Source organism: Patella vulgata, chromosome 2 (assembly GCF_932274485.2).
Source record: "Patella vulgata chromosome 2, xgPatVulg1.2, whole genome shotgun sequence".
NCBI classification, from domain to species: domain Eukaryota; kingdom Metazoa; phylum Mollusca; class Gastropoda; family Patellidae; genus Patella; species Patella vulgata.
In genome coordinates this window covers 57,805,294-57,832,462 of record NC_065880.2, presented here as the reverse complement: position 1 = coordinate 57,832,462, position 27,169 = coordinate 57,805,294, and the positions used below count along the sequence as shown (strand labels likewise).

Genomic DNA, 27,169 nt, shown 5'->3' with positions numbered 1-27,169 from the left:
AAAATAGCTAAGTCTAATATTAAACTTTCATGGACTGCCTCTATAACATACTTAATAAATTATTTCAATATAAATCCGTCAAACCTCACTAAAATCAAAACATCACTTCAATCCAAATTCAACTTCCTTTTCACTGAATCATATCACTCCAGCCCATTTAAAACTATAAAACTTAGGACTTACGGTTTATTTAAAACGAAAATCTATAAACCTATAAGAACTTTAAAACAGCCATGACCGCACTCACTTCAAATTGAAATGAGCAGATACAAAAATGTCCCCTCAGATCTAAGAATATGCCAACAATGCTCTATGCACAAAACTGAAGATGAAGCACATTTTTTTACTAGAATGTCCATTGTATGAAAATTTACATACCGTTCACATATACCCAACATTTACAGATAATTATCTACCCTATTCTCTAGAAAATCTATTTAACCCACCCAAAACAGTTGTAAAATCAGTTAGTGCATTTGTATTTCATGCAATGAATCTAAGAACATAAATTGTATAGAGCTACATGTGTCACTATCTTTTGTATCAAAATTATTATCGAGATTTCCATGTATTAATAAATTTCATCCCATGTTTTATTACTTGATTCATGTAATGCTTCTAGCATTCCTATACCATATTCCAATGTCAACACCTATACTAAGTCTTTCTGTTATTTATTTATTTATTATATTTATACCCATTCATCATACTTGTGTTGAATGTTGTGTCACTATCAGACCAGTTTGAGATAAATGTGTATTCTGAGATGATTATCATACTGTTTGTCCTGTTAATGAATGTGCAACCTAGATTAAAATTATCATTTGTCTTGTTTGTAAATATATATATTATTTGTCATATTGTTATACATTTATGTACATGTTTATATTGTATGCTGTCCTCAATGGATGTTTCGATACAATAAAATCTTATCTTATCTTATACCATTTAAATGTTAAATGATATCAGCTTGGTGTCCAAAGAAGCTATGAGTGCTATGACACCTATATGCTTCTTGCTACTTTAAATCCCCATTATTGAAAAATTAATTAAATCCATTGTAAATAAATAAGATTTTTTTTATTATTAAAATACATTATATACAATATAAAAGGTAATTCACAACTTCACTTTTCATTATCAATGAACAGGATTAATAGTTTAAGCAGTTATAACGGGGCTATTGCCAGTATCAGATTTCATTCCAAATTCTATAGCAAATAAAAATTTCAGACAAAAGTGAAAAAAATTTCAACTGCCTAATATTTTGTCTTATATTCAAACTTTCAACTTAAAACTGAGGTATTTCCTTTATCTTAAAGATGTCTTCCTGCATACAAACCATGTGATTTGATGATATATTGGACTAACCAGCGGCTGCCAGGCAGGATACGCCCACATTTTTGAGAGATGGATAGAGAACAAGCTAAAAAGAAAGAGATTTTTCCTTCAATCAAGGGCCATAATTCATGACGTTACAATTTGATATGTGCAAATATTGAAAGGAACCAAGATCTTTGGGTTATAAACATGCATTTCAAGTTTCATCAAAATCAGCTTAAAATTGTGACCTCTACAGGGTCCACAACCTTGATATACCATATTTTTACACAATTCGCGTAAAAGCGACGGCAATTTTGTCCAACAGTTTTGGTCCGATTTCACGAAATTCGAGCTCAACCTTCGGATAATAATTGTGACCTCCAGAGGGACCACAAGCTAAAATCGGCGATTTCACGTACAATCAGGAACCATAATTCAGGCAGTTAAGATCTGCTATGTGCAAATATCGAAAGGAACCAAGATCTTTGGGTTATAAACATGCATTTAAAGTTTCATTAAAATCAGATTAAAATTGTGACCTCTACAGGGTCTTCAACCTTGATATACCATATTTTTATACTATTCATGTACAGGCGGCGGCTATTTTGTCCGGCAGTTTTCATCCGATTTTCACGAAATTCGAACTCAACCTTCATTACGGTGTAATGGTGATATAATTAAACGTTTTTTTTAAAATCCGTTAATAATTGTGACCTCCAGAGGGACCACAAGCTAAACCAGCGGCTGCCAGACAGGATACGCCCAGATTTTCCAAGAGATGGATAGAGGACACGCTAAAAACAATCAGGGGCAATAATGCAGAAAGTTATGGCCTGAACTGTGCAAATATCAAAAGGGACTGAGATCTTTGGGATATAAAGATATGTTTTAAGTTTCATCAAATCGGACAACCAGCGGCTGCCAGGCAGGATACGCCCACATTTGCGAGAAATGGATAGAAAACAAGCTAAAAAGAAAGCGATTTTTCGTACAATCGGAGGCCATAATTCAGGAAGTTATGGTCCGATATGCACGAATATCGAAAGGAACCGAGATCTTTGGATTATAAACTTACATTTCAAGTTTGAACAAAATTTGAACTCAGCTGTCCTTAGGGTGTAAAAATTATGACCTCTAATGGGTCCACAAGCTAAAAACGCGATTTTCCGTACAATCCGATATGTGCAAATATCGAAAGGAACCGAGATCTTTGGGTTATAAACTTGCATTTCAAGTTTCAACAAAATCGGATAAAAATTGTGACCTCTATAGGGTCCACAATTTAAAAACGTGATTTTTCGTACAAACAGGGGCCATAATCAATGAAGTTTCGATCCGATACATGCCCATATCGAAAGCAGCCAAGATCTTTTGGTGATAAACCTATATTTCAAGTTTCGTCAAAATCAGATAAGAATTGTGACCTGTAGAGTGTCCACAAACAATTGTGGACGGACGGACAGGGGCGACGACAATATACGTCCACATGAAAATGTGGGAGTATAAAAAGGTGATTTTTCGTATAATCAGGGGCCATAATTAAGGATGTTACGATCCGATATGCCAAAATATCGAAAGGAACAAAGATCTTTAGGTTATAAACATACATTTCAAGTTTCATCAAAATCAAATTAAAATTGTGACCTCTACAGGGTCCACAACCTTGATATACCATATTTTTACACTATTCGCGTACAAACGGTGGCCATTTTGTCCGGCAATTTTGGTCTGATTTTCACAAAATTCCAACTCAACCTTCCTTACGGTGTAACGGTGATATAATTAAACGTTTTTTTAAATCGGATAATAATTCAGGAAGTTACGTTCCAATGGGCGCATATCTCGAAAGGAACCAAGATCTTTGGGTTATAAACATGCATGTCAAGTTTCATCAAAATTCTTTCAAAATTGTGATCTCTACAGGCTCCACAAGCTAAAAACATGATTTTTTGTACAATCAGGGGCCATAATCCATGAAGTTTCGATCCGATACATGCCAATATCGAAAGCAGCCGAGATCTTTTAGGGATAAACCTATATTTCATATTTCATCAAAATCGGATAAGAATTGTGACCTGTAGTGAGTCCACAAACAATTGTGGACGGACGGATGTCCAGACATACTTACGTCCGGACGGACAGGGGCGACGACAATATACGTCCACATTAAAATGTGGGCGTATAACAACAATCGGAAAATTGGATTCTTTCTACTATCTATGTATTTAAGACTTGCACTGTCATTTTTTTTGATCTATGTTTGGAAAATTACAACCATTATTCCAGTCATTTACTATTCTAAATGTTTGTACATAAAATAAAAATTCTCCAAACATTTTTCTTAGAAATAAATGAGTAGAACAGATAGTGTTAAGAAAAAAAAAGAAGATAGATTAGGAGTACTTGTGGCTTTTGTTATATAAAATCATTAATGCACAAGGTTCCAAAAATTAAATCATTTTATATTAAAAAAATAAACAAATTAAAATATGTAAATACAATATTATCATTCAATGTTTGATTTAATAGTAATTCAATATATTTATGCCGGTGTCATGTGTACTCTGGAGGGAAATCTTTCACATACAATTGAAATTTATGTGATAATCCAGTAGACAATGAGTATATCATTCACTTATTCCTAGAAACATTCACATGAAATATCACTCATCGTCTTCTTTCAAATTCTTTTCTTATCCAATCAGAATCCTGATAGAAACGTGGATCACCTAATTTTAATGCAGTTCTTTTATAGTAATAATAGTATAAAACCGCTCCTGAAATTGAAATACACAAACTTATATAAGAAGTACATGGTATACAAAATACAGGGAACCAATGCTTGAATATTGAGTAAACAATTAGCAGATTGGCATGCATATATGGTTATAAAACTAAAGATATCTTGAATGGGAGATGTGTTGTAGAATAATCAGTGCTTACAAAAGTCAAGTAATTCAACTGAGATCTGAAAAAGTTTCATAAAGATATCTTAAATGGTTTATTAGACATGTTCTGGAATAATAAATAAATAATTGTATAAAATTTGTTTCCATGTAAATACAAAATCTATTCAACTGAGAAATCTTGTATTAGCAAAAGTCATATACCGGTATTTACTATAATAGGCTAAAGTATGTACAAAGTTTCATAAAGATATAAAGGTATGTTGTTGCATGAAAAAATCTTGAATAAATTATTAATTAGCAAAAGGCACAACTACTATAATATGTTGATGTGTGTACAATGTTGCATAAAGATATCTTTAACCGTTTATGAGATATGCTCCAGAATAAACATTGTACTGTATACCAAAAAGTATACCATGGAAACACACAAATTATTAAATCCACAAAATTTCTTATTAGCAAAAGGTACAACTGCTATAACAGGTTAGTGTGTGTACAAAGTTTCCAAACAATACCTAATAGCCCGTTCAGACGCTCAAATTGAATTGGTTAAAAAAAACAGCGGCTGCCAGGCAGGATACGCCCACATTTTGCAAGAGATGGATAGAGAACAAGCTAAAAACAAAAACGATTTTTTGTACAATCAGGGGCCATAATCCAGAAAGTTATGGTCTGAAATGCACAAATATCAAAGGGGACTGAGATTTTTGGAATATAAAGATATGTTTTAAGTTTCATCAAACTTGGATAAAAATAGTGACCTCTAGAGGGTCCATACAAAGAGCGTCCATTTTGTCGGGCAGTCTTATTTCGATTCAACCTTCATTATGGTGGAATGGTGATCTAAACGGTTTTTAAAATCGGAAAAAAAAACCAGTGGCTGCCATTCTAGGGATGGATAGAGAACAAGCTAAAAAGAAAGTGATTTTTCCTACAATCAAGGGCCATAATTCAGGAAATTACAATTTGATATGTGCAAATATTGAAAGGAAGCGAGATCTTTGTGTTATAAACTTACATTTCAAGTTTCAACAAAATCGGATAAAAATTGTGACCTCCATAGGATCCACAACCTTGATATACCATATTTTTACGCTATTTGAGAACGGTGGCCATTTTGTCTGTCAATTCTGGGCCGGTTTTCACGAAATACAAACTCAGCCGTCCTTAGGGTGTAACGGTGATATAATAATACGGTTTTTAAAATCGGATAAAAATTATGACCTCTACAAGGTCCACAAGGTAATAACGCGATTTTTCGTACAATCAGGGGCCATAATTCAGGAAGTTACTGTCCGATATGCGCGAATATCGAAAGGAACCAAGATCTTTGGGTTATAAACTTACATTTCAAGTTTCAACAAAATCGGATTAAAATTGTGACCTCCATTGTGTCCACAACCCTGATATACCATATTTTTACGCCATTTGAGAACGAAGGGCGGCCATTTTGTCTGTCAGCTTTGGGCCGATTTGCACGAAATTCAAACTCAGCCGTCCTTAGGGTGTAACGGTGATATAATGATACGTGTTTTTAAAAATTATGACCTCTACAAGGTCCACAAGGTAATAACGCGATTTTTCGTACAATCAGGGGCCATAATTCAGGAAGTTACGGTCCGATATGCGCGAATATCGAAAGGAACCGAGATCTTTGGGTTATAAACTTACATTTCAAGTTTCAACAAAATCGGATAAAAATTGTGACCTCTATAGGGTCCACAACCTTGATATACCGTATTTTTACGCTATTTGAGAACGAATGGCAGCCATTTTGTCTGTCAATTCTAGGCCAATTTTCACGAAATTCGAACTCAGTCGTCCTTAGGGTGTAACGGTGATATAATAATACGGTTTTTTAAATCGGATAAAAATTATGACCTCTATAGGGTCCACAAGCTAAAAACGTGATTTTTCGTACAATCAGGGGCCATAATTCAGGAAGTACGGTCCGATATGCGCGAATATTGAAAGGAACCAAGATCTTTGGGTTATAAACTTACATTTCAAGTTTCAACAAAATCGGATAAAAATTGTGACCTCTATAGGGTCCACAATTTAAAAACGTGATTTTTCGTACAAACAGGGGCCATAATCAATGAAGTTTCGATCCGATACATGCCCATATCGAAAGCAGCCGAGATCTTTTGGAGATAAACCTATATTTCAAGTTTCGTCAAAATCGGATAAAAATTGTGACCTGTAGAGTGTCCACAAACAATTGTGGACGGACAGACAGGGGCGACGACAATATACGTCCACATGAAAATGTGGGCGTATAAAAAAACAGCTCAAGACCTGTCTTCGAGAAGGCTTTTTATTCTAAACTGGTTTATCTTGGCTGTCTGAACGGGTGGGCTTAAAATCCTCAGCAACAGCTTGCTTTGGGCATGTGCAGTAACTAATATTGAAGCAATAATGCCAGTTAAAATGGAGGAGTGAATTGGGGAGATGAGGAAACACATTTCTGTGTGAGAGGACACCATCCAAAAGTACTTGTGGAAAGGTATAGTTTCAACAATTTTCGCAGAATTTTTGACCAGATGTGTACACATATGCCAAGGAATGGTATTTGTCGATGCGTAGTTAACTCTAACTTCTGACCGATGAGGTCAGAATAGTTAAACTAGTTTGGGTTATAGTATGTAAAGAATATTAGGTGTGGGATAATAATTTACCTGTTCTTTGGAAAATATGTAAAACTCTATAACCAGTTCTATCCCAAACAAACATATTTGGTTCATCCCATCTTATTGTCTGTAATAAATTATGAAGAGTTAGGAACAGTAGATCTGATAAATATTTTATCAAATTAGATCTAAAGATTTCAGAAACTCTGTCCTTCTCTCCCATTTCTTTTGAAACTATGGTAACATAAGCTACAATTTTTTTTTAAATATTATAGAATAGATAGCAAAAGGATTCAAAGTTTGAATTTTATAAACAATATTTTGAAATTCAAACTGAACTTACCATTCCCCAAACATGTAAGGCTACACACAGTATAAAGTAAACAAATGTCACTAATATTGCCACTTTAAATTTGTTGACAAGAATGTTAACTAAACCAGCTTGGAAGATGTATGTATTGAAGAACAGAAGAAACACTACAATTACAGCAAAAACTATACATACGTCTTGTATTCTGAAAGGAGAGGAAATAAAGCAGTGAAAGAAGTATAGTTGTATATCAAACCCTACTCCTTGTCATGTACAAGTTTGGAATCAGAACCACATCACTTGACTCAATGACATACCATAAAGTGCACACTAAGATCTAAAGCGCATGCATTATACCATTCTGTCACCCCCCCCCCCCCTCCCCCGAGGATTTCTCTTTTGATTTAAGTTTCATTATCCTGATATTATTATTAGGACACAAAACTACCAAAGACCTAGCTCAACAACAACCACTAGATGTTTACATCCATTACAACATATTATGAAAAACTAAAATATTTTTCTACTTACACATAAAGCACTAACAGGATCACATTTTCAAATCTTAACATCTCATTAAAAGAGTTCATCACCAGGTCTATCAACAGCAATAAATACTGCAGATATAGGATAGGTTGATACCTACTAACTAACATTGTGATATAATTCTAGCACATTTAAATAAATTCAAGGTAAAGGAAGCATTGGTATTCTATTCTAATTCTTCTCGTATTGTTAAAAGGTGTCCTCAGACATTTCCCAGTCACCGCCACATTCACTCATTTTTGTATTACAGCTAACCTGAAGAAAAGAAAAAAAATGATTGAGAATTAAACTATAGGAAAGGGTTATAATACTGTGAACAAGCCAACAGTGAGGCTGATGTCCTCCGTCGCAATACCAAAATAAATAGATGACACATATTAATTAATTGCACATTTATCTTTTTGAAAAGTATCAAGCAATCAAACTCATTATCTATACTTAGTACAGGCAACAAATTCTTCACGATGTAACTCAGTCAAGGTTTTGAGGTACCCGGTAGTGAACCTCTACACTAAGATTCATCACTCCATAAGTTCGAATAAAAGTTATCTTGTCCCAAAGCATCGACCAATGAAATTGCTTAGCTCTGCTTAGCTTTAGCGGAAAATGTTAATCATTGAACTCAGTCAAGACATTCACCTAATGGACATCTACACCAAGTTAAAATATTCTACCTCAATTAAAAGCAGAGTTGTCATGTTCCAAAGTCTTGACCAATCAAATTGCTTATTGGTACGTTAGTCTAATAAGAAAATTCTCAGTCAATTATTGATATAATAAATCTATACTTTGAGTTTCATCACTCTCACCCAATTAGAACCAAGGTTATCGTGTTCCAAAATTGCTTATCTCTGCTTAACTTTAGTGGAAGTTGTGCATGATCGAAAACGGTCAAAGCATTTACCTAATTTAGTAATAGACACCTACACCAAGTTGGAACATTCTACTTCAGTTAAAAGGAGAGTTATTGTGTTCCAAAGTCTCAAACAATCTGATTGAAGTCTCTACTTACCCTAAGCAGAAAATGTTCATCATCTAACTTAGTCAAGATATTGATGTAATGAAACTATACACAAAGTTTCACTGCACTTTCATTCAACTTGAATCAAAGTTATCAAGCTCCAACTTTTACTGGGCAACTTTTTACTAATAAAAAGGTGCAACAGGGACTGACACATGACCGTTTAGCAGTAAAAAGTTGCCCAGTAAAATCGACTGGGAAGCGATTAGATTATTGACAAGGATTCAATAGGAAATGAAATGAAATGGAGTTTAACGTCCTACTGTTCTGCTCCTAACCTGGGCTAATGAAGACGGGCATACGCCATACAGTGTGCTATGAGGGAAATTTTGCCCGGACAGCGGCACTACGGCCTACTCTTATATCGAATTCCAACTGCCAAGGGATCTTTTACGTGCACGCCAATGTGTACACGGTACCTCGGTTTTTCGTCCCATCCGAACGACTAGACAGCTATCCTTGTCAGCCCCTCCGTCAAGCATCACTGAAAAGGGAGAACCACGTCGGAAAATCTGGATGAACTTTCTCGGCCAATGCAGGGATCGAACACCCGACCTCCAGGCTAGCGAGCTAGCGTCTTACCCACTTAGCCACGTGATCCCCAGGATTCAATAGGACAGTCCCTGAACGTACAGGGCGAGTGTAATGAGACCTACGTTCAGAGCTGAACTACGGTGGCGATAGTCTAATCACACTGTGACACTCACACTCAGACACTGACTGAGCTGTTTCGTGTTTGTAAAGCGTCTGACCAGATTCAAAGAAAAAGTTATTTATCAGTCTAATTATTAGTCTGGATGAGCAACAAAGTCATGCAAAATGCCAACATTTGACTTACATTCAATCATTTCCGTCTTTACTCTCATTTCAAATCAGTTATGTTCGGCGAAATACGCCTGAAGTCTCAATCGAAAGTAAATCTCTAGCGTCTGGTTATTCTAGTCTACATAGCGTGTATTGCATATGCTCTCCAGATAAGACTAAGAATTATGCGCCACCGTTTAGCCTCGTTCTTCAAGTCCCTTGTTAAAAATTGGAGTGAAACGCATTATGGTACACGATTCGTGTACCAATGGTAATTTTTAGGGTTTCACACTGTGAAGCTTGTGTGAAACACTATTGTTTTTGTTAAGATTATTAGGGTTTCACACTGCGTATCGCCAAATTAGGCGCCAAATTTTGAAAATTTAAATTTTGACAAAAAACTTTTTTATTAATGAATAATTTTTTATGGCATTTTACCCAGGGTTAAGGGGTCGTCTGATTTGACAAAAAATGTCAACATTTTTTGTCACCGTATTTTTCCTTGTCCCCCATTGGCTAATTCAGTTTTTCAGTCCTGGATTAATTATTTATTGTTTGATTTGTATAAAACAAAGTTCATATGTTCCGCGGTCCAAAATGTCATTTTTTTTGTTACCGGTACATTTTCCTTTCGCCAACGGAAGTAACATAAATTTAGCAAAAACTGCAATTTTGAGAGTTCGGTACCACTTTTTGAAAGCAAATATTATTTTTTTCAAATCTGGTATGACTGTTAATGCGCAGAAATCATCGCGCTCAGTTTTTTTAATTTTTATTTCGTTTTCGGATCATTTCGATTTAAAGGTGAAAAAAGGTGTAAAAATGAGCTACATTATTGTATTTACAACCCATTCAGGCTGTTCATATTTCAAAATATTCCTTCGCAACTTTCATAAACTTGTAGAATTAATCCATACGAAGAGAATCTATGTCAAAATTAGTTTGTAATATGAGTATTTACCGAGAAATGACCAATTTTGCATAAGTCACTTTTTACGCTATTTTGCCTGTACAAGAGCCAATTATTATTGGATTTTCATAAAAATGACACCAAACTTTAATTAGGTCAAACCAATTTAACATTTTCAGTGTCACCTGAAATGACATAATTTTGGCAAAAACTGTATTTATAGCCTTCAAAACCAATAATTTAGTCAAATGAGTCGTATTTTATATTTTTTTTTAAATTTTGATATTTGATTCCAATCAACTAATAGAACGAACCCATACGATCATATAGATATCACAAAATGGTTTCTAACTTGTTCTGTTGCAGAGAAACAGACGATTTTCAACAGGTGACTTTTCAAGGTTTTTGGTCCATAAAAGTGTCAATTATTATTCGATTTTCATAATATTTTCAGTGTGTGATACTTTATGCCATTTACGATTTCATACAAGTAATTAAAGATTTTCAATATTACCGGAAGTAACGTCATTTTGCCAAAAACTGTATTTTTAGCCTTCAAAACAGATATTTTATTCAAATGAGTCTGATTTGTAATCTTTTTAAAATTATGATATTTGATTCCAATTAACAAATAGATTGAACCCACACAATCATACAGATACCAAAAAATGCTTTCTAACTTGTACGGTTTTAGAGAAATAGACAATTTTCTACAAGTCACTCTTAAAGGTTTTTGGTCTATAAAAGTGGCAATTATTATTCGATTTACATAAAATATTCACCATGTGATGCCTTTTGCCATTTCTGATTTCATAAAACTAATTGAACATTTTCATTATCACCGGAAGTACTGTACACTTACATGTAACAAATGTATAAAATAAATTGATATTGCTGGATTTGTTTGATTCTGCGTCCATTTTATTTGATGTGTGCAATGCTTATGTGGAAACCTGTTTAATGGTTTCATTGGTACCGATAGTGAAATAGGTTTAAGGGTGACGTGCCACCGGTGAAACCTGTCATTACTGCGTCGCAGTTCTAGTGATGATTGTTTTTACAAAAAAAACAATCATCCAACACGTTGGCCGTTTTATTTTCCACTTGAGTATATCTCAGAAACTACTTGTCGGATCAATCCGATATCTTTGGTTTTTCAGGAAAGATGGCATGACTTAGCGATTAAATCTATTTCGAACATTCTGCGACAATGCGAAATGTCCGAAATCACCGAAGTTGTTTTTTTCTAAATATTGCCGTAATAATAACAATAATTGCCGGATTTTACCATTTGATACATTTTGACATAGCCAGAGACAAGGCACATAGCTACGGGTCTTTAGATTTTTGATTTTTGATGAATCTTCGGAGATATTAGGCGCCAAATTTTAAAATTTTACAAATTTTTTTTTTATTAATGGATATTTCTTTATGGTATTTTATCCAGGGCTAAAGGGTCATCTGATTTGAGCACAAATGTGAACAATTTTTGTCTCAGTAATTTGCGTTAGCCGCCATTGGCTAATTCAGTTTTTTGGTCCTAGATTGATTATTTATTGTTCGATTTGTTTAAAATAAAGTGCATATGCTCATTTTTCCAAAATGTCATTTTGTTTCTTACCGTATGCATCGGAAGTGACATAATTTTAACAAAATCTATAATTTTGACAGTTCGGTACCACTTTTTGAAAGCAAATATTATTTTTTCAAAATTTGATATTACCAAAAGGATGCGCCATGCAAATGTGCACAAAACATCGTACTCAGTTTTCTTAATTTCGATTTCGTTTTCGGGCTATTTCGATTAAAAGGTGAAAAATGGTGTAAAATTAAGCTATTTACAACCCATTCAGAGTCTTCATATTTTAAAATATTTCTTCGTAACTTTCATAAACTCGTAGCAATAATCCATACGAAGAGAATGTATGTGAAAATTAGTTTGTAATATGAGCGGTTGCCGAGAAACAGGCAATTTTTGCATGCGTCATGTTTCAAATTATTTGCTTGTAAAAGAGTCAATTATCATTCGATTTTCAATTTGTTTTTACCATTTGATGCCTTATGCCAATTTGTACTAGGTCAAGCCAATTTAACATTTTTACCATCACCAGAAATGACGTCTTTTGGTCAAAAACTGTATTTTTAGCCTTCAAAACTGATATTTTATTCAAATGAGTCTGATCTGTAATGTTTTTAAAATTATTATATTTGATTCCAATCAACAAATAGAATGAACCCATACGACCATACAGATACCATAAAAATGTTTCTAACTCGTACGGATTCAGGGAAATAGACGATTTTCTTCAAGTCACTTTTCAAGGCTTTTGGTCTATGAAAGTGTAAATTATTATTTGATTTTCATACAATTTTCACCATGTGATGCCTTATGCCATTTATGATTTCATAGAACTAATTTAACATTTTCATTATCACCGGAAGTAATGTCATTTTAGCAAAAACTGTATTTTTAGCCTTCAAAACAAATATTTTTTTGAAGTGAGTTATATTTAGTATTCGTTTACCATTATGATATTTCATTCCAATGAAAATATAGATTGGATCAATACGATCATAAATATGTCAAAAAATAGCTTCTAGCATCTTCTCTTGCAAAGAAATAACCAATTTCGTCAGGATCACCTTTTAAGACTTTTCGCATTTTTATTACAGTTTATGGGTTCTAAATTAATTATTTATTGCCGGTTTGTATAAAACAAAAGCTCATATACTCCTTGGTGCAAATTCTCAACTTGTTTCTACCTATAAAGTTTTCTGTCAGCACCGGAAGTGACGTAATTTTGCCTAAAATTTAAATTTTGACGGGTCGGGAGGTCTTTTCCTAAGGAAAAATCTTAATTTCTACAAATCTTATCAATGAAGATGAATGCTCCTACTACAGGCGCAAAATATGTCGGGCTTAGTTTTTGGGTTTTTTTTATATCAGTTTTGTATTTGCGCCATTTGGATTTAAGGTTGAAAAAAGGAGTAAAAATCAGCTATTTACAACCCATTCATCGTCTTCATATTTTAAATTATTTCTACGCAACTTTCATAATTTTGTAGCATTAATCAATACGAGGACAATGTATGTCAAAATTAGATTGTAATATGCGCATTTGCAAAGAAATAGGCAATTTTGCATGCGTCACTTTTCACGTTATTGTGCATGTAAAAGAGTCAATTATCGTTCGATTTTCAATTTTTGTTACCATGTGATGCCTCATGCCACCTTTGACTAGGTCAATCCAATTTAACATTTTCACTGTCACTGAAAATGACGACATTTGAGCAAAAACCCATACGACCATACAGATATCACAAAATGGTTTCTAATTTGTTCGGTTGCAGAGATATAGGTTTTGGTCTATAAAAGTGTCAATTATTAGTCGATTATCATAAAAATTTCACCATGTGAGGCCTTATGCCATTTATATTTTCATGGAATTAATGTAAAATTTTTATTATCACCGGAAGTAATGTAATTCTGGCAAAAACTGTATTATTAGCCTTCAAATTGTTTTGAAGTTAGTTATATTTATCATTCGTTTAACATTATGATATTTGATTCCAATGGACATATAGATTGGATCAATACGTTCATATAGATGTCCAAAAATTGCTTCTAGCATCTTCCCTTGTCGTGAAATTTCCCATTAAAAAGTCAGCTAACTTAGCGGTAAGTTAGTAACAAATTTTGTAAGGATCACTTTTTTGACATATGTAACACATGGTAACAAATGTATAAATGAAATTAATATTGCTGGGTAACTGGCACCGGAAGTGACATAAGTTCCAGGGTAATGTGGCACCGGTGAAACCCGTCATTACTGCATCGCAGTTCTAGTTTTTATTTTGTCTTTAAAAATATTGGATATCAGAAGCCCATCTTTTCCCGGTAACATCACAACATCAATGTTGATTTAAATTGACAAATAATTTGTGTTTTCATTCTCAAAGATTTTGGATGATATTGAGTTAGAGACTTAGCTCCTTTAATTCCAGTCCAGTAGCAGGGGCAAGGCCCAGATCCAGATTGGCAGAAGCCAGAGACGGCGAGAGGGAGAGTGACTCTCAGTGACACAGATTCGAGAAGAGTGAGACATATAGCCCGTTCAGACGCTTAAGTTGAACTGGTTTAAAAACCCCGGGGATCGTTAAACCAGTTTAACTTAAGCGCCTGAACGCACATGTGGGGCAAATAAACCAGTTTAAAAACCCCAGCTCGCGACCTGTCTTCGAGAAGGCTTTTTATTTTAAACCGGTTCATCTTAGCCGTCTGACCAGGTTGGCTTAAAAACCCCAGCTCCAGCTTGCTTAGAGCATGCGCAGTACGCAGTAAGTTACATTCCTGCGATGTCTGTGCCAATGTTATCTAAAGCGTGCGAGAACCGAATAAAGAATATGAAGCTACCCATGCGCAATTACTGTGTGAACCATCGTAAATTTTAAACAGATTTCTTCGATTATGAACAAACTACTTAACTTTGGTTATTATAAACTTACCTGAGTGTTTGTAATGAACTCCCGTTCGATAAAATCCATTGCACAACTAATTATCACAACGATGAAAACAAGTTCTCTCTTGAAAAATTTGAAAATTTACTTGTAATTTCGACAGAGTCGATGTCAACAATATCTTCGTGACGTATTGGTCGAATCCAATATACCTGTTGCGGGGGTTGCTTAACATTGAAAGATAGTTTGACAGCGCGATCATTTTGATCGTATATGGGTTTGGGCGACGAAAAATATCAATTGAAGGCAATTACATAGTAGGAGATTTATATGGAAACCATTGATCGCCAGTCTATCAAATTTTCTTCACAATTAAATTATCACTGATTGCACGGATACTCGTAAAAATAAAGTCATATATAAACTATAAATATCCTATCTTCTTTCTGTTATAAATAATTTAACAAGGATCATGAAGCTTACCTCCGAATTCTCTGAGTGTATTTTTAATTTTATACGCATCCTTTCGATCGAATAATAACCGCTTCAGTAACATCTTTAAGCGTGTTGCGACAGCCCTCAACGTGCCTATTGGGTGCCCGGGTGGGTATATAATGCTACTAAGCCTGTATGACCCCGTAAGAAGCGGAACATTAATTCTCGATTCGACAGTTTTGACCGAAGTGTGATGAAGCCCGTAAAACAAATGTATAGTTGTGTTTGTGCGGCATGCGTGTTCAAAAGTAAATTATCCCATCGGAATCGCTAATCAAATAATTAGAACAAAATATTTCAAAAAGTAAAGCTATAAAATTTGCAGAGATTTTACTAGAATGTAAAAGACGGTAACTAAAATGCGGGTAGTTATGTGTGCGAACGCTCAAACTCAATGCCAATTGTCGTAGGTATCCAGACCACTCGGACCAAAGACTACTCGGACTAAGACCAGTCGGACCAAAACAAGACCAGTCGGACCAATTAAATTATATTATAAGGCTAGACAATATGCTATTTATTTATTATTAAATCACAATACAAAGAAGCAAATAATTCTTATACGGAATTCTTATATTTAGAGTTGTTTAGTTCAATTTTGTGTACGTAAAATAAATCAACGATTAGTTTTAAAATTAATTAATAATGGTGACAAAAAAAAATATCAATCTAATTTTTCTTATTTACTCTTGCAATGAGACTCGGTATGTCCAGACTTTTGACAGTTTCTACATATATGGGTATACTGTTCTTATCTGATGGCCTAATTTTACTTTTTCCACATTCGCGGTATCCCCAGTGGTTTCATTCCGTTCTACCCCACTTACCACTGGGTTAATATATGGGGGGGAGGGAGACACGTTTTCAAGTTATCCGCCCTTGATGCGTTAATATAAACAGCCCATAATAATACGAAGACCGGACGTTTATAATATGCACCTTTTTAAACGTGACTACAAGTGTGGTTCTCGATATTTTGCGATTTGGGATACAATTATCAATTTATTCAAACAACACGTTATTATTAGTTCGAGTAGTCATATTAAAACACACACAATTAGCAATTTATTCAAATAACACTTTATTATTGGTTCGAGTAGTCATATTAAAATAAACACAATTATCAATTTATTAAAATAACACTTTATTATTGGTTCGAGTAATCATATTAAAACAAACGCAATTATCAATTTATTAAAAAAACACTATATTATTGGTCCGAGTCGTCTTTCTGTTGGGTCCGAATAGTCTTTTTGTATGGTCCGAGTAGTCTATTTGTTTGGGCTGAGTGGTCTATCAGTTGGTCCGACTGGTCTTGAACCGGGTGGTCTTTGGTCCGAGTGGTCATGGATTCTTGTCGTAATTGTACTTGAATTTCCTATGCTGTCACCCCTAATACGAAATGATATCCTCCGTAGAGTGACGTAACCATCTTCCATATTGGTATTTTTCTCTGGGAAAAGTTTGTGATATTTCAATTTTTCAAGAGAGAACTTGTTTTCATCGTTGTGATAATTAGTTGTGCAATGGATTTTATCGAACGGGAGTTGATTACAAACACACAGGTAAGTTTATAATAACCAAAGTTAAGTAGTTTGTTCATAATCGAAGAAATCTGTTTAAAATTTACCAAGACTCAGACAGTAACTCTAACCTCCGACCGAAGAGGTCAGAATAGTTAAACTAGTTTGGCTTATAGTACGTGTGAACGCAACACGATGCTGTCTTAAAAACCCCAGCGTAATTTATGAACTGGTTTAAAAATAAGCGTCTGAACGGGCTATGAGAGTGGAAATTAGTTAATTCCTGACTTACTCAATTACTGTTCGATCCACCAATCAATGTTTTGTAGCTTTCTTATTTATGCTTTGAAAACTTTACCATCCGATTATTCCACAGAAGGTGTAATTTAATTTTTCTCAGTTTTCGTGTACAATCTTGTTTTTGTCTTCCATCTTGTTTACTATCACTACAAAATAACGCAATTTCTCGTTTTTTCTCGTTATGTCTTTTCATTGAAATCCATAAATATCCTGTTCGTTGTTGATGGAAATTGGTCTTTATTATCGTATCATTCTTTAACTGTACCCTTTGGCCTCTTTTGATACACCACGAAGCCATAAACGTTGATGTCTCTAAAAGGCTGCAGAGATGCAGAAATTAGCAGTCACGTGACACCGAAGTTAGAAATAACATGGCAGCACAGCGCGGGAAATAACGAGAGTTTTTTGTTATTGAAATGAATAGATTTTAAATTCAAGGGAACCAAGCACACTGATATAAATATTTCACTAAAGCCAAAGGTGCATATAAAAACTATATTCACAATGTTTGGACGGCGCATATTTGATCTGTGTCTGCCTGTCAGTCTTACGGTTGGGTTAGGTTAGTAATAGTAATAATAGTACGAAGTTAAAGGACAATATTGGTGTCAGTCATTATCACATAATTATATGTAGGGGTTTCAGGTCACGTGACTTTAGCGTGAAATCGGACAGCCAGAGACAGAAATATACCCCACTTCAATCTACGATTCTGAATTACTATTTTATGTAAATGCATTACTAGCAATTGTATTGCAATAGTTTAATATCAATCTCAATATCTGCAAAGATTCAGGCTAAAAAATTATCGAAATGTAAGCGAAATTACTGTTTGTTTACATGAGACGCTCGCGGGAAAATACCACTCTGACGTCACACGGCCTGAGATTTTCCATTGCTACGACTCACTTCATTGGTGAATCCGCACCTTAGTTACCGGGGGATTTTGATATAGAACCAATCAAACGATAGATAACATTTTTGTGATTATTATGCTTGTTGATAATTGATACCATATGGTCGGACAATTAGACACGGAGAAAATGGGATTTATCTGTTTTGATGACTGAAAATTGCTAAATTTCGACTAAATATAAAAAAACTTTCTTGAGGTATCATCCAGATTATAAATATTTGACATATTATCAATCAAATTATTACGATTTTAATAAATTTTAGCAGACAATAACGTGCGGATTTCAGTTTTAATATTGGTACTAGCGATTCTGAAGGGAGAGAGAGAAATGGGGTTTAACGTCCACTCGACACAAACTAGGTAATTTCGGGACTAACATATGGTTTAATTTTATTTCAATAATTTGCTTGCGCGTAGGGGTCTTTAGCAGTGGGAGGAAACCGGAGGACCCTGAGAAAACCCTTGAGGTTGGACAGGCGACCCTACTCCTTGTCACGTACAACCGGGGATTCGAAACTCCGCCAGTTGACTCAATGACAGACTTTATGATACAGCGCGCGCACGCTAACCATTCAGCCATCCAACCCCCGATTCTGAAGGGAAAATACCGCTTATGACGTCACTCAAATATGACTGAAAAGCACTCACTTTGGTGCCATGCCACGCATTGACTGGTATAGAGCATTTTGATTACATTTTTGACGTCGATCTTGGATTTTAAAATTCCATAACTTTGGATCTAATTAGAATATTTTGATGAAATAAACAAATTTGGGTAGCATTTTATGTATATTTTCACAAAATATTTTTAATTTTTTTTTTTCTGTCATTTGAAACTTTGACCTGAAACCCCCAATATATGTGATAAAACTGGTTAAACACATTCCAAATATAATTTTAACGCAGAGGTCATTGCTACGATAGATGAGTAATACAGGTGTCATGAATCGGAAGTTACGAACGCCAAAGGAAAACACGAGTTATCCCTCTATATAACTCATTAACTGACTGAAGCGACGATTGAAAAAAGATACACGGCCGTATTTCTACTCACTAATAATTCCTTCGAAGACCAAAAGTTGTTGTGTGAGACTAGCTGCGAGAGGATATCTGACAATTCATAAAAAGAATTGACTGCCACGAGATAAGAGAACACGAAAGAAAAACGGAAATTCTGTGCATTACCATGTTTTTATAAGGTATAGAATGAATAAAAACAACAGAATGTACGGACTATTTCTATTTTTCTCGTGTTCTCTTACCTAATGACATTCAATTACTTTATTGAATTGTCAGATATCCTCTTACAGTCCCATATAACAACTTTTGGTCTTTGAAGGAATTATTACTGAGCAGAAATTTGGCCGTATATCTGTTATCACTCGTCACTTCAGTCAGTTATATAGAGGGATAACTCATGTTTTCCTTTGGTGTTTGTCACTTCCGATTCATGACACCTGTATTACTCATCTATCGTAGCAATGATCTCTGTGTTAAAATTATATTTGGAACGTGTTTAACCAGTTCTATCTTATGTGATAATGATGGGACGGAAAACTGGCCAAATTTCCCAAATAGCCAACGCAAGGTTAGATGCCCTTCTTCTTCTCATTACCCCGATTACTGCAGAAAAGTAGGATGTTAAACCCCATTTCACTTCAGTTCAGTCTGTCAGCCTCAAATCATCAGTCCTAAAAAGTGGGCCTATATAGGCCTACACTGTCTGATCATGAGCCATGCTGAAGAATAAAGTATTTTACTCATACTGCCGTATGAACAAATTATTTTATTATGTATGGTGTTTGAAATGACCACCGGTAAAAGAAAATCAATTGTAGGCTTCAGTTAAATATTCCAATGCATAAAAAATTTATTTAATAATAATAAACTGTAAGTTGTCACATAAACGAAACAAATAAAGGAAAAGTCATCTAGAGCTTGAAGAATTACACTCATCGAAGCTAATAACATAACTTGTCCGGATAGATCGTTTTTATACGCCCACATGGAAATGTGGTCGTATATTGCCGCCGCCCCCGTCCGACGGTCCGTCCGTCTGTCGGTCCATTTGTCCATCGTCCACAATTTCTTGTGAACGCTCTAACACCAAAAGTTATCATCCAATTGTTTTAAAATTGATGTATGTTGTTTACATTAGTGAGATGAAAAAGCCTATTTAATTTCAATGATTTCCGTTTTTAACGTCTAGAGTTATGGCACCTGTTTCACTTTGTTGAACCTTGTGAACGCTCTAATGCCAAAAGTTATCATCCGATCTATGTGAAATTTATATGCAATATTTAAATTAGGGAAACGAAGAAGCCTATTGAATTTCAGCAATTTCCGTTTATTACTTCTAGAGTTATGGCCCTTGTTTCACTTTGTTTAACCTTGTGAACGCTCTAACCCCAAAAGTTATCATCCTATCTTTCTGAAATTTATATGCATTATTTAAATTAGTGAAACAAAGAAGCCTATTTAATTTCAATAATTTCCGTTTATAATGTCTAGAGTTATGGCCCTTGTTTCTCTTTGTTGAACCTTGTGAACGCTCTAATGCCAAAAGTTAACATCCGATCTTTGTGAAATTTATATGAAATATTTAAATTAGGGAAACGAAGAGGCCTATTGAATTTCAGCAATTTCCGTTTATTACTTCTAGAGTTATGGCCCTTGTTTCACTTTGTTTAACCTTGTGAACGCTTTAACCCCAAAAATTATCATCCTATCTTTCTGAAATTTATATGCATTATTTAAATTAGTGAAACGAAGAAGCCTATTTAATTTCAATAATTTCCGTTTATAACGCCTAGAGTTATGGCCCTTGTTTCACTTTGTTGAACCTTGTGAACGCTCTAATGCCAAAAGTTAACATCCGATCTTTATGAAATTTATATGCAATATCTAAATTAGGGAATCGAAGACGCCTATTGAATTTCAGCAATTTTCATTTATTACCTCTAGAGTTATGGCCCTTGTTTCACTTTGTTTAACCTTGTGAACGCTCTAACCCCAAAAGTTATCATCCTATCTTTCTGAAATTTATATGCATTATTTAAATTAGTGAAATGAAGAAGTCTATTGAATTTCAGCAATTTCTGTGTATTATGTCTAGAGTTATGGCCCTTATTTCACTTTATTGAACCTTGTGAACGCTCTAATGCCAAAATTTATCATCCGATCTTTCTGAAATTTATATGCATTTTTTAAATAAGTGAAACGAAGAAGCTTATTGAATTTCAGCAATTTCTGTTTATTACGTCTAGAGTTATGGCCCTTGTTTCACTTTATTGAACTTTGTGAATGCTCTAACATCAAAAGTTATATGCTGATCTATATAAAATTTACGTGCGTCATTTAAATTAGTAAAGAGAAGAATCGTATTGAATTTCAGCAATTTCCGTTTATTACTTCTGGAGTTATTGCCCTTGTTTGACTTTGTTCAACCTTGTTAATGCTCGATTGATGAAAGTTATCATCCGATATGTATGAAATTTATATGCATCATTTAAATTTGTGAAACGAAAAAGCCTGTCAAATTTCAACAATTTCTGTAAATTACTTCCAGAGTTGAGACCCTTGTTTCAATTTGTAGAACCTTGTGAACCCTCAAAACAGCAAAAATTATAATCTGATCTGTATGGAACTGTCTTGTAAAGGCCCCCAATTAACTACAAAGGAATAAATATGCGACAACCCTTGTCGACCGCTCGGATGATTTAGCTGCTGTGGGCGTATGTTTTGTTGCCTGGCAACCTATCTTATACACAGGGATGACAACCTATCAAAAAGTTTCGCAGCACTTAAATATGGTACGGTACAGTATTTTATGAAAAAAAATTTAGTCACTGCTCAGTTTTGAGTTTTGGTGTTCACAAACAAAAATATATATACACTTAATACCTTTGTCTGTTATTTTGTTTCTATCGGATACTAACCGGTAAGATCACAATTTTCTTGCTTTGTCTTTTAAATATTTATATGAAGACTGGGTAGTTTCCCTTGTACAATGCTGTGGTCAAAACTATCAAATTTCTAAATTTTCATGTGGACATATGCTGTCGCCCCTTTCCGTCCACAATTTGTTTGTGGACACTCTACAGGTCACAATTTTCTCTGATTTTGAAGAAACTTAAAATATAGGTCTATCTTCCAAAGATCTCGGTTCCTTTCGACATGGCATGTATCGGACTATAACTTCATGGATTATGGCCACTGATTGTAATAAAAATCACGTTTTTAGCTTGTGGACACTCTAGAGATCACAGTTTTCACCCGATTTTGATGAAACTTGAAATGCGTGTTTATAACCCAAAGATCTGGCTTCCTTTCGATATTCGTGCATATTGGATCCTAACTTCCCGAATTATGGCCCCAGATTTTACGAAAAATCACGTTTTTAGCTTGTGGTCACAATTATTATCCGATTAAAAAAAACATGTTTGCATCAAAGTTACACCATATGTTAGTTGAGTTCGAATTGCAAGAAAATCGGACCAAAACTGCCGGACAAAATGGCGGCCCCTCGTATGCAAATAGTGTAAACATCTGGTATATCAAGGTTGTGGACCCTCTAGAGGTCACAATTTTGATGAAACTTGAAGTGCATGATTATAAGCCAAAGATCTTGGTTCCTTTCGATATTCGCACATATCAGATCGTTACTTCCTTAATTATGGCCCCTGATTGTACGTAAAATCGCGTTTTTAGCTTGTGGTCCCTCTAGAGGTCAAAATTATTATCTGATTTAAAAATACTTTTGAATATATATCACCGTTACACCGTAATTTTGGTTGAGTTCAAATTTCGTGAAAATCGGACCAAAACTGCCGGACAAAATGACTGCCCCTCGTACTCAAATAGTGTAAACATCTAAGAGGTCACAATTTCGATCCTATTTTGATGAAACTTGAAATGCATGTTTATAAGCCAAAGATCTTGGATCCTTTCGATATTCACGCATATCAGATAGTAACTTCCTGAATTATGGCCCCTGATTGTACGAAAGCTTGTGATCCCTCTAGAGGTCACAATTATTATCCGATTTAAAAAAAACAGTCGAATATATCACCATTGCAGTGTAATGATTGTTCAGTTCGAATTTCATGAAAATGGGCCAAAACCTCCGTACAAAATGGCGGCCCCTTATACGCAAATAGTGTAAACATCTGGTATATCAAGGTTGCTGACCCTCTAGAGGTCACAGTTTTGATCCGATGTTGATGAAACTTGAAATGCATGTTTATAACCCAAAAATCTTGGCTGCTTTCTATATTTGTGCATATCGGATCGTAGTTTCCTGTATTATGGCCCTTGATTTTACGAAAAATCACGTTTTTAGCTTGTGGTCCCTCTAGAAGTCACAATTATCTGATTTACAAAAAAGTTTGAATATATCGTCGTTAAGCCTTAACTTTGTTTGAGTTCGAATTTCGTGAAAATCGGACCAAAACTGTTGGACAAAATGGCTGCCCCTTGTTCGCAAATAGTGTAAACATCTGGTATATCAAGGTTGTGGACCCTCTAAGAGGTCACAATTTTGATCCGATTTCGATGAAACTTGAAATACATGTTTATAATAACCCACAGATCTTGGTTCCTTTTGATATTTGCGCATATCGGATCATAACTTCCTGAATTATGGCCCTTGATTATATAAAATTTAGAGTTCACAATTTTTATCCGATTTAAAAATAACGTGTGAATATAATAATAACTAGATCTGGTAAGCAGATATGAAAGCTTTCATATTCACAATCACTTCCTGCCACATGTCATGGGTCATATAAAGAATCTCAACAAGATGAAATAAAAATCATTAAAAGCGGTCAAAAACTCGCGAAGTTAATGAGATTTTTCACACGAAAACAACTTTGTCGGGACGAAAAACTTCAAAGGCAAAATTCGAAATTGTGACATTTTCAAATACCATAAATTCGACCCTGATCCCGGCTATCCAGAAATGTATTCTTTTCGGTAATAGGAGACGTATTCTTCAAACTACGGTCTATTGTGTTCATTTTAACATGCGTTAACGTGGATTTTTCACTTTTCTCATATTTAGTTCAAAATGGTGACCATCACTTGACCAAAATCAAAATTCTGATCCGATAGATTTTTAGGCTTTCCTTCAAGGATTCAGAAAATGTAATTCCCATGCCTGTAAGTAAAATATTGCAAAAGCCTTATGGATTTTTCACGTTTTGAGATGGTGGCACTTCCAGTTCGCTCGACAAACTCCATATTTTGTGTACACATCAGTACTGTCTTAACTAGTACAGAAAAAAAATTTCAAGGCAATCTGACCTATATTTTGTCGATTTTTTTGAAAACTTTGATCCTTAATTTCATCAAGGGGAGATAATTTAGAAAATTTCTAATGACATCTTTCAAGTCGCATCGGTAAGATCTACTTACCTTACATGTACATATACTAAATTTCATGAAAATTGTGCAACTATTAAAGAAGTTGTCAAGTTGGTTTCAACTTATGGTTCAAAATCACAGCGACGAATTTTCGAAAATTCGAAAATCCGAAATTGCAGATTTGAAGTAAATGTTTCAATGTACTTAAAGAAAAAAAATATAGTAAAATAGGTCAAATAGTCACAAAGTTACAGCAATGTAGGTCAAATGCATTTGTTCGTAAAATTCGGTGATTTCGGATTAGTAAAACGTTTTGAAAATATATTCATTCCAAAGCCACCACCTATTCTTGGGGGGGGGGGGGGGGGGTACTTGGTTTTATTTTATTTCAGAAAGATCCTACGGTTAGATTCTGAGATATAAGATTTGCAAGAAAAACACACAAAAAAAATAATAATAATAATAATCTTAACAGAAACAATAAGCTTTCATATGTAATACATATGAAAGCTTAATAATGAATATTCATTTTGCGCACATTCCATCCAAACAGTATGCTCATGGCGCAGGTTTGTTTAGCTTTTCAGTTTTATAGTTCACTCTTTATAATAGGATTCAAACATATGATGAGATTTTAGTTTTGATTTGAAAGTTTCTAAACATTGCGAAGTTTTGAGATTTACAGGTCTAGAGTTCCATAGGTTTGGCACACTGTGGGAAAATCGTCGAAACCCAAAGGATTTAAGTCTATAACTTGGTACTGTTAGTAGGTGATCATTTTGTGACCTTAGGGTGCCTTTAGGGATTTATTCAGATAGCATTGAACTAAGATATTCTGGGGCTGTTCTATTTAAACATTATGGGCCATACACAGGAGTTTGAAATGGACTCTGTGGGTGATTGGTAGCCAGTGCAGTTCTTTTAATACAGGTGTAATGTGACAGTTTCTGTCAGATCTGCACACGATCCAGGCTGCAGTGTTTTGCACAATTTGAAGTTTGTTTATCAGGTTTTGATTTATACCATAGAGTTAACTGTTATAGTGCTCGAGTCGTGAGGAAACTAATGATCTGACTAAAGTATGCGCAGCACCCTTTGTAATAAGATGTCGGATAGACCGGAGATGGAAGTAGCAAACTTTACACAACTGATTAACATGGTTCTCCATACTAAGCTCGGAATCAAGATGGACACCAAGATCCTTAACCGAGTAAACAATATTTATTTGAGAGGCAGCGATGTGGATGATAGATTCTGATTTATTAGAAAGCTGTTGTTTGGTACCAATAACCATGACCTCTGTTTTATCATCAATGAGTTTGAACATATTATTGGTCATCCATGATTTAATATCTTTTGTACATAATGTGATTCTATTAAATGAATCCTAAAGATCTGTAGAATTCCAGCTGTCAACAGTTTGTGTATCATCAGCATAAGAGTGGTACATAAGCTGGTGCTTTTTAAGTATATTGGTGACACTGACTGTGTAAAGTACAAATAGCACTGGTCCCAGCACAGAACCTTGAGGAACTCCATTTGAAAGATCAACAGAATCGGAGTTGGTGTTTGTAATCTGTATCGATTGACTACGACTGAGAAGGTAAGATTCAAACCATGCCAGGACCCCATCTGTAATGCCGAACTCTACGTGAAGTTTTTTTACGAGCACCAATGGATCGATCGTGTCGTGTCAACAATATTTCTGATATCATCCACAACCTTGAGAATAGCTGTCTCGGTTGAATGGCCTTGTCTGTAAGCTGACTGATACTGATCTAACATTGAGTGCAGAGTCAAATGATCGTCCAACCGAATGTTTGCAGCTTTTTCCAATATCTTTGAAATGAATGGTAAATTGGATACAGGACAATAGTTTTTGAATATTTCCTTATCCATTGAAGGCTTCTTAAGTAGGGGTTTAACCAATGCATGTTTAAGAATTTCAGGAAAGACGCCCGATTGAAGGCTGTTATTAGGGTTTCACACTGCGTAGCTTGTGTGAAACACTATTGTTTTTGTTAAAATTATTCTTATTATTCTTCTTATTATTATTTTTTTTTTTTTTCCAATTTGCTTATATCTCAGCAACTTCTTGTCGGATCGATACAATGTCTTCAGTTTTACTGGGAAAGTGGGTGTGACTTAGAGATTAAAGCTATTCCCGGCATTCTGCGACATTGCGAAATGTCCGAAATCACCGAAAATGTCGTTTTTTGAAATATTGCCGTAATATTAACAATAATCATTGGATTTTAGCATATGATGCATTTTGACATAGCCAGAAACAGGGGACATAGCTATGTTACTTTTGATTTTTGATTTTCGACAAATCTTGGAAGATATTAGGCGCCAAATTTTGAAAATTAAAATTTTTACAAAAAACTTTTTTATTTATTAATATTTTTATATGACATTTTAACCAAGGTTAAAGAGTCATCTGATTTGAACAAAAATGTCAACATTCTTTGTTTCCGTAATTTTCCTTGGCCGCCATTGGCTAATTCAGTTTTTCAGTCCTACATTAATTATTTATTGTTCGATTTGTATAAAACCTAGTTCATATGTTCCGTGGTTCAAAATGTCATTTTTTTTGTTACCGGTAAAGTTTCCTGTTGGAACCGGAAGACGCGTAAATTTAGCAAAAACTACAATATT

The 27,169-nt window shown here is 34.6% G+C and overlaps 2 protein-coding genes across 3 annotated transcripts in view; one reads left to right on the top strand and one right to left on the bottom strand.

Annotated features, from left to right (window-relative positions):
- Positions 1-1,058: 1,058 nt before the first annotated feature.
- Positions 1,059-17,572, bottom strand: LOC126811249 (transmembrane protein 138). The gene is made up of 5 exons (XM_050536829.2): positions 17,222-17,572; positions 7,704-7,973; positions 7,206-7,377; positions 6,911-6,989; positions 1,059-4,100 (listed from the first exon to the last, which is right to left on the bottom strand). The coding sequence occupies exons 2-5, from the start codon at positions 7,826-7,828 to the stop codon at positions 3,991-3,993; spliced, it is 486 nt and encodes a 161-aa protein (XP_050392786.1). The 5' UTR covers positions 7,829-7,973; positions 17,222-17,572; the 3' UTR covers positions 1,059-3,990.
- The window catches only part of LOC126811205 (gamma-tubulin complex component 2), a 123,431-nt gene continuing 113,686 nt past the window's right edge, over positions 17,425-27,169 (top strand). The window contains exon 1 of one of the 2 annotated variants that reach the window (XM_050536775.2): positions 17,425-17,709. The gene's annotated coding sequence lies outside the window, so the exon portion shown is untranslated. The remainder of the gene's footprint in view (positions 17,710-27,169) is intronic. The other variant, XM_050536776.2, reaches the window with a different exon arrangement.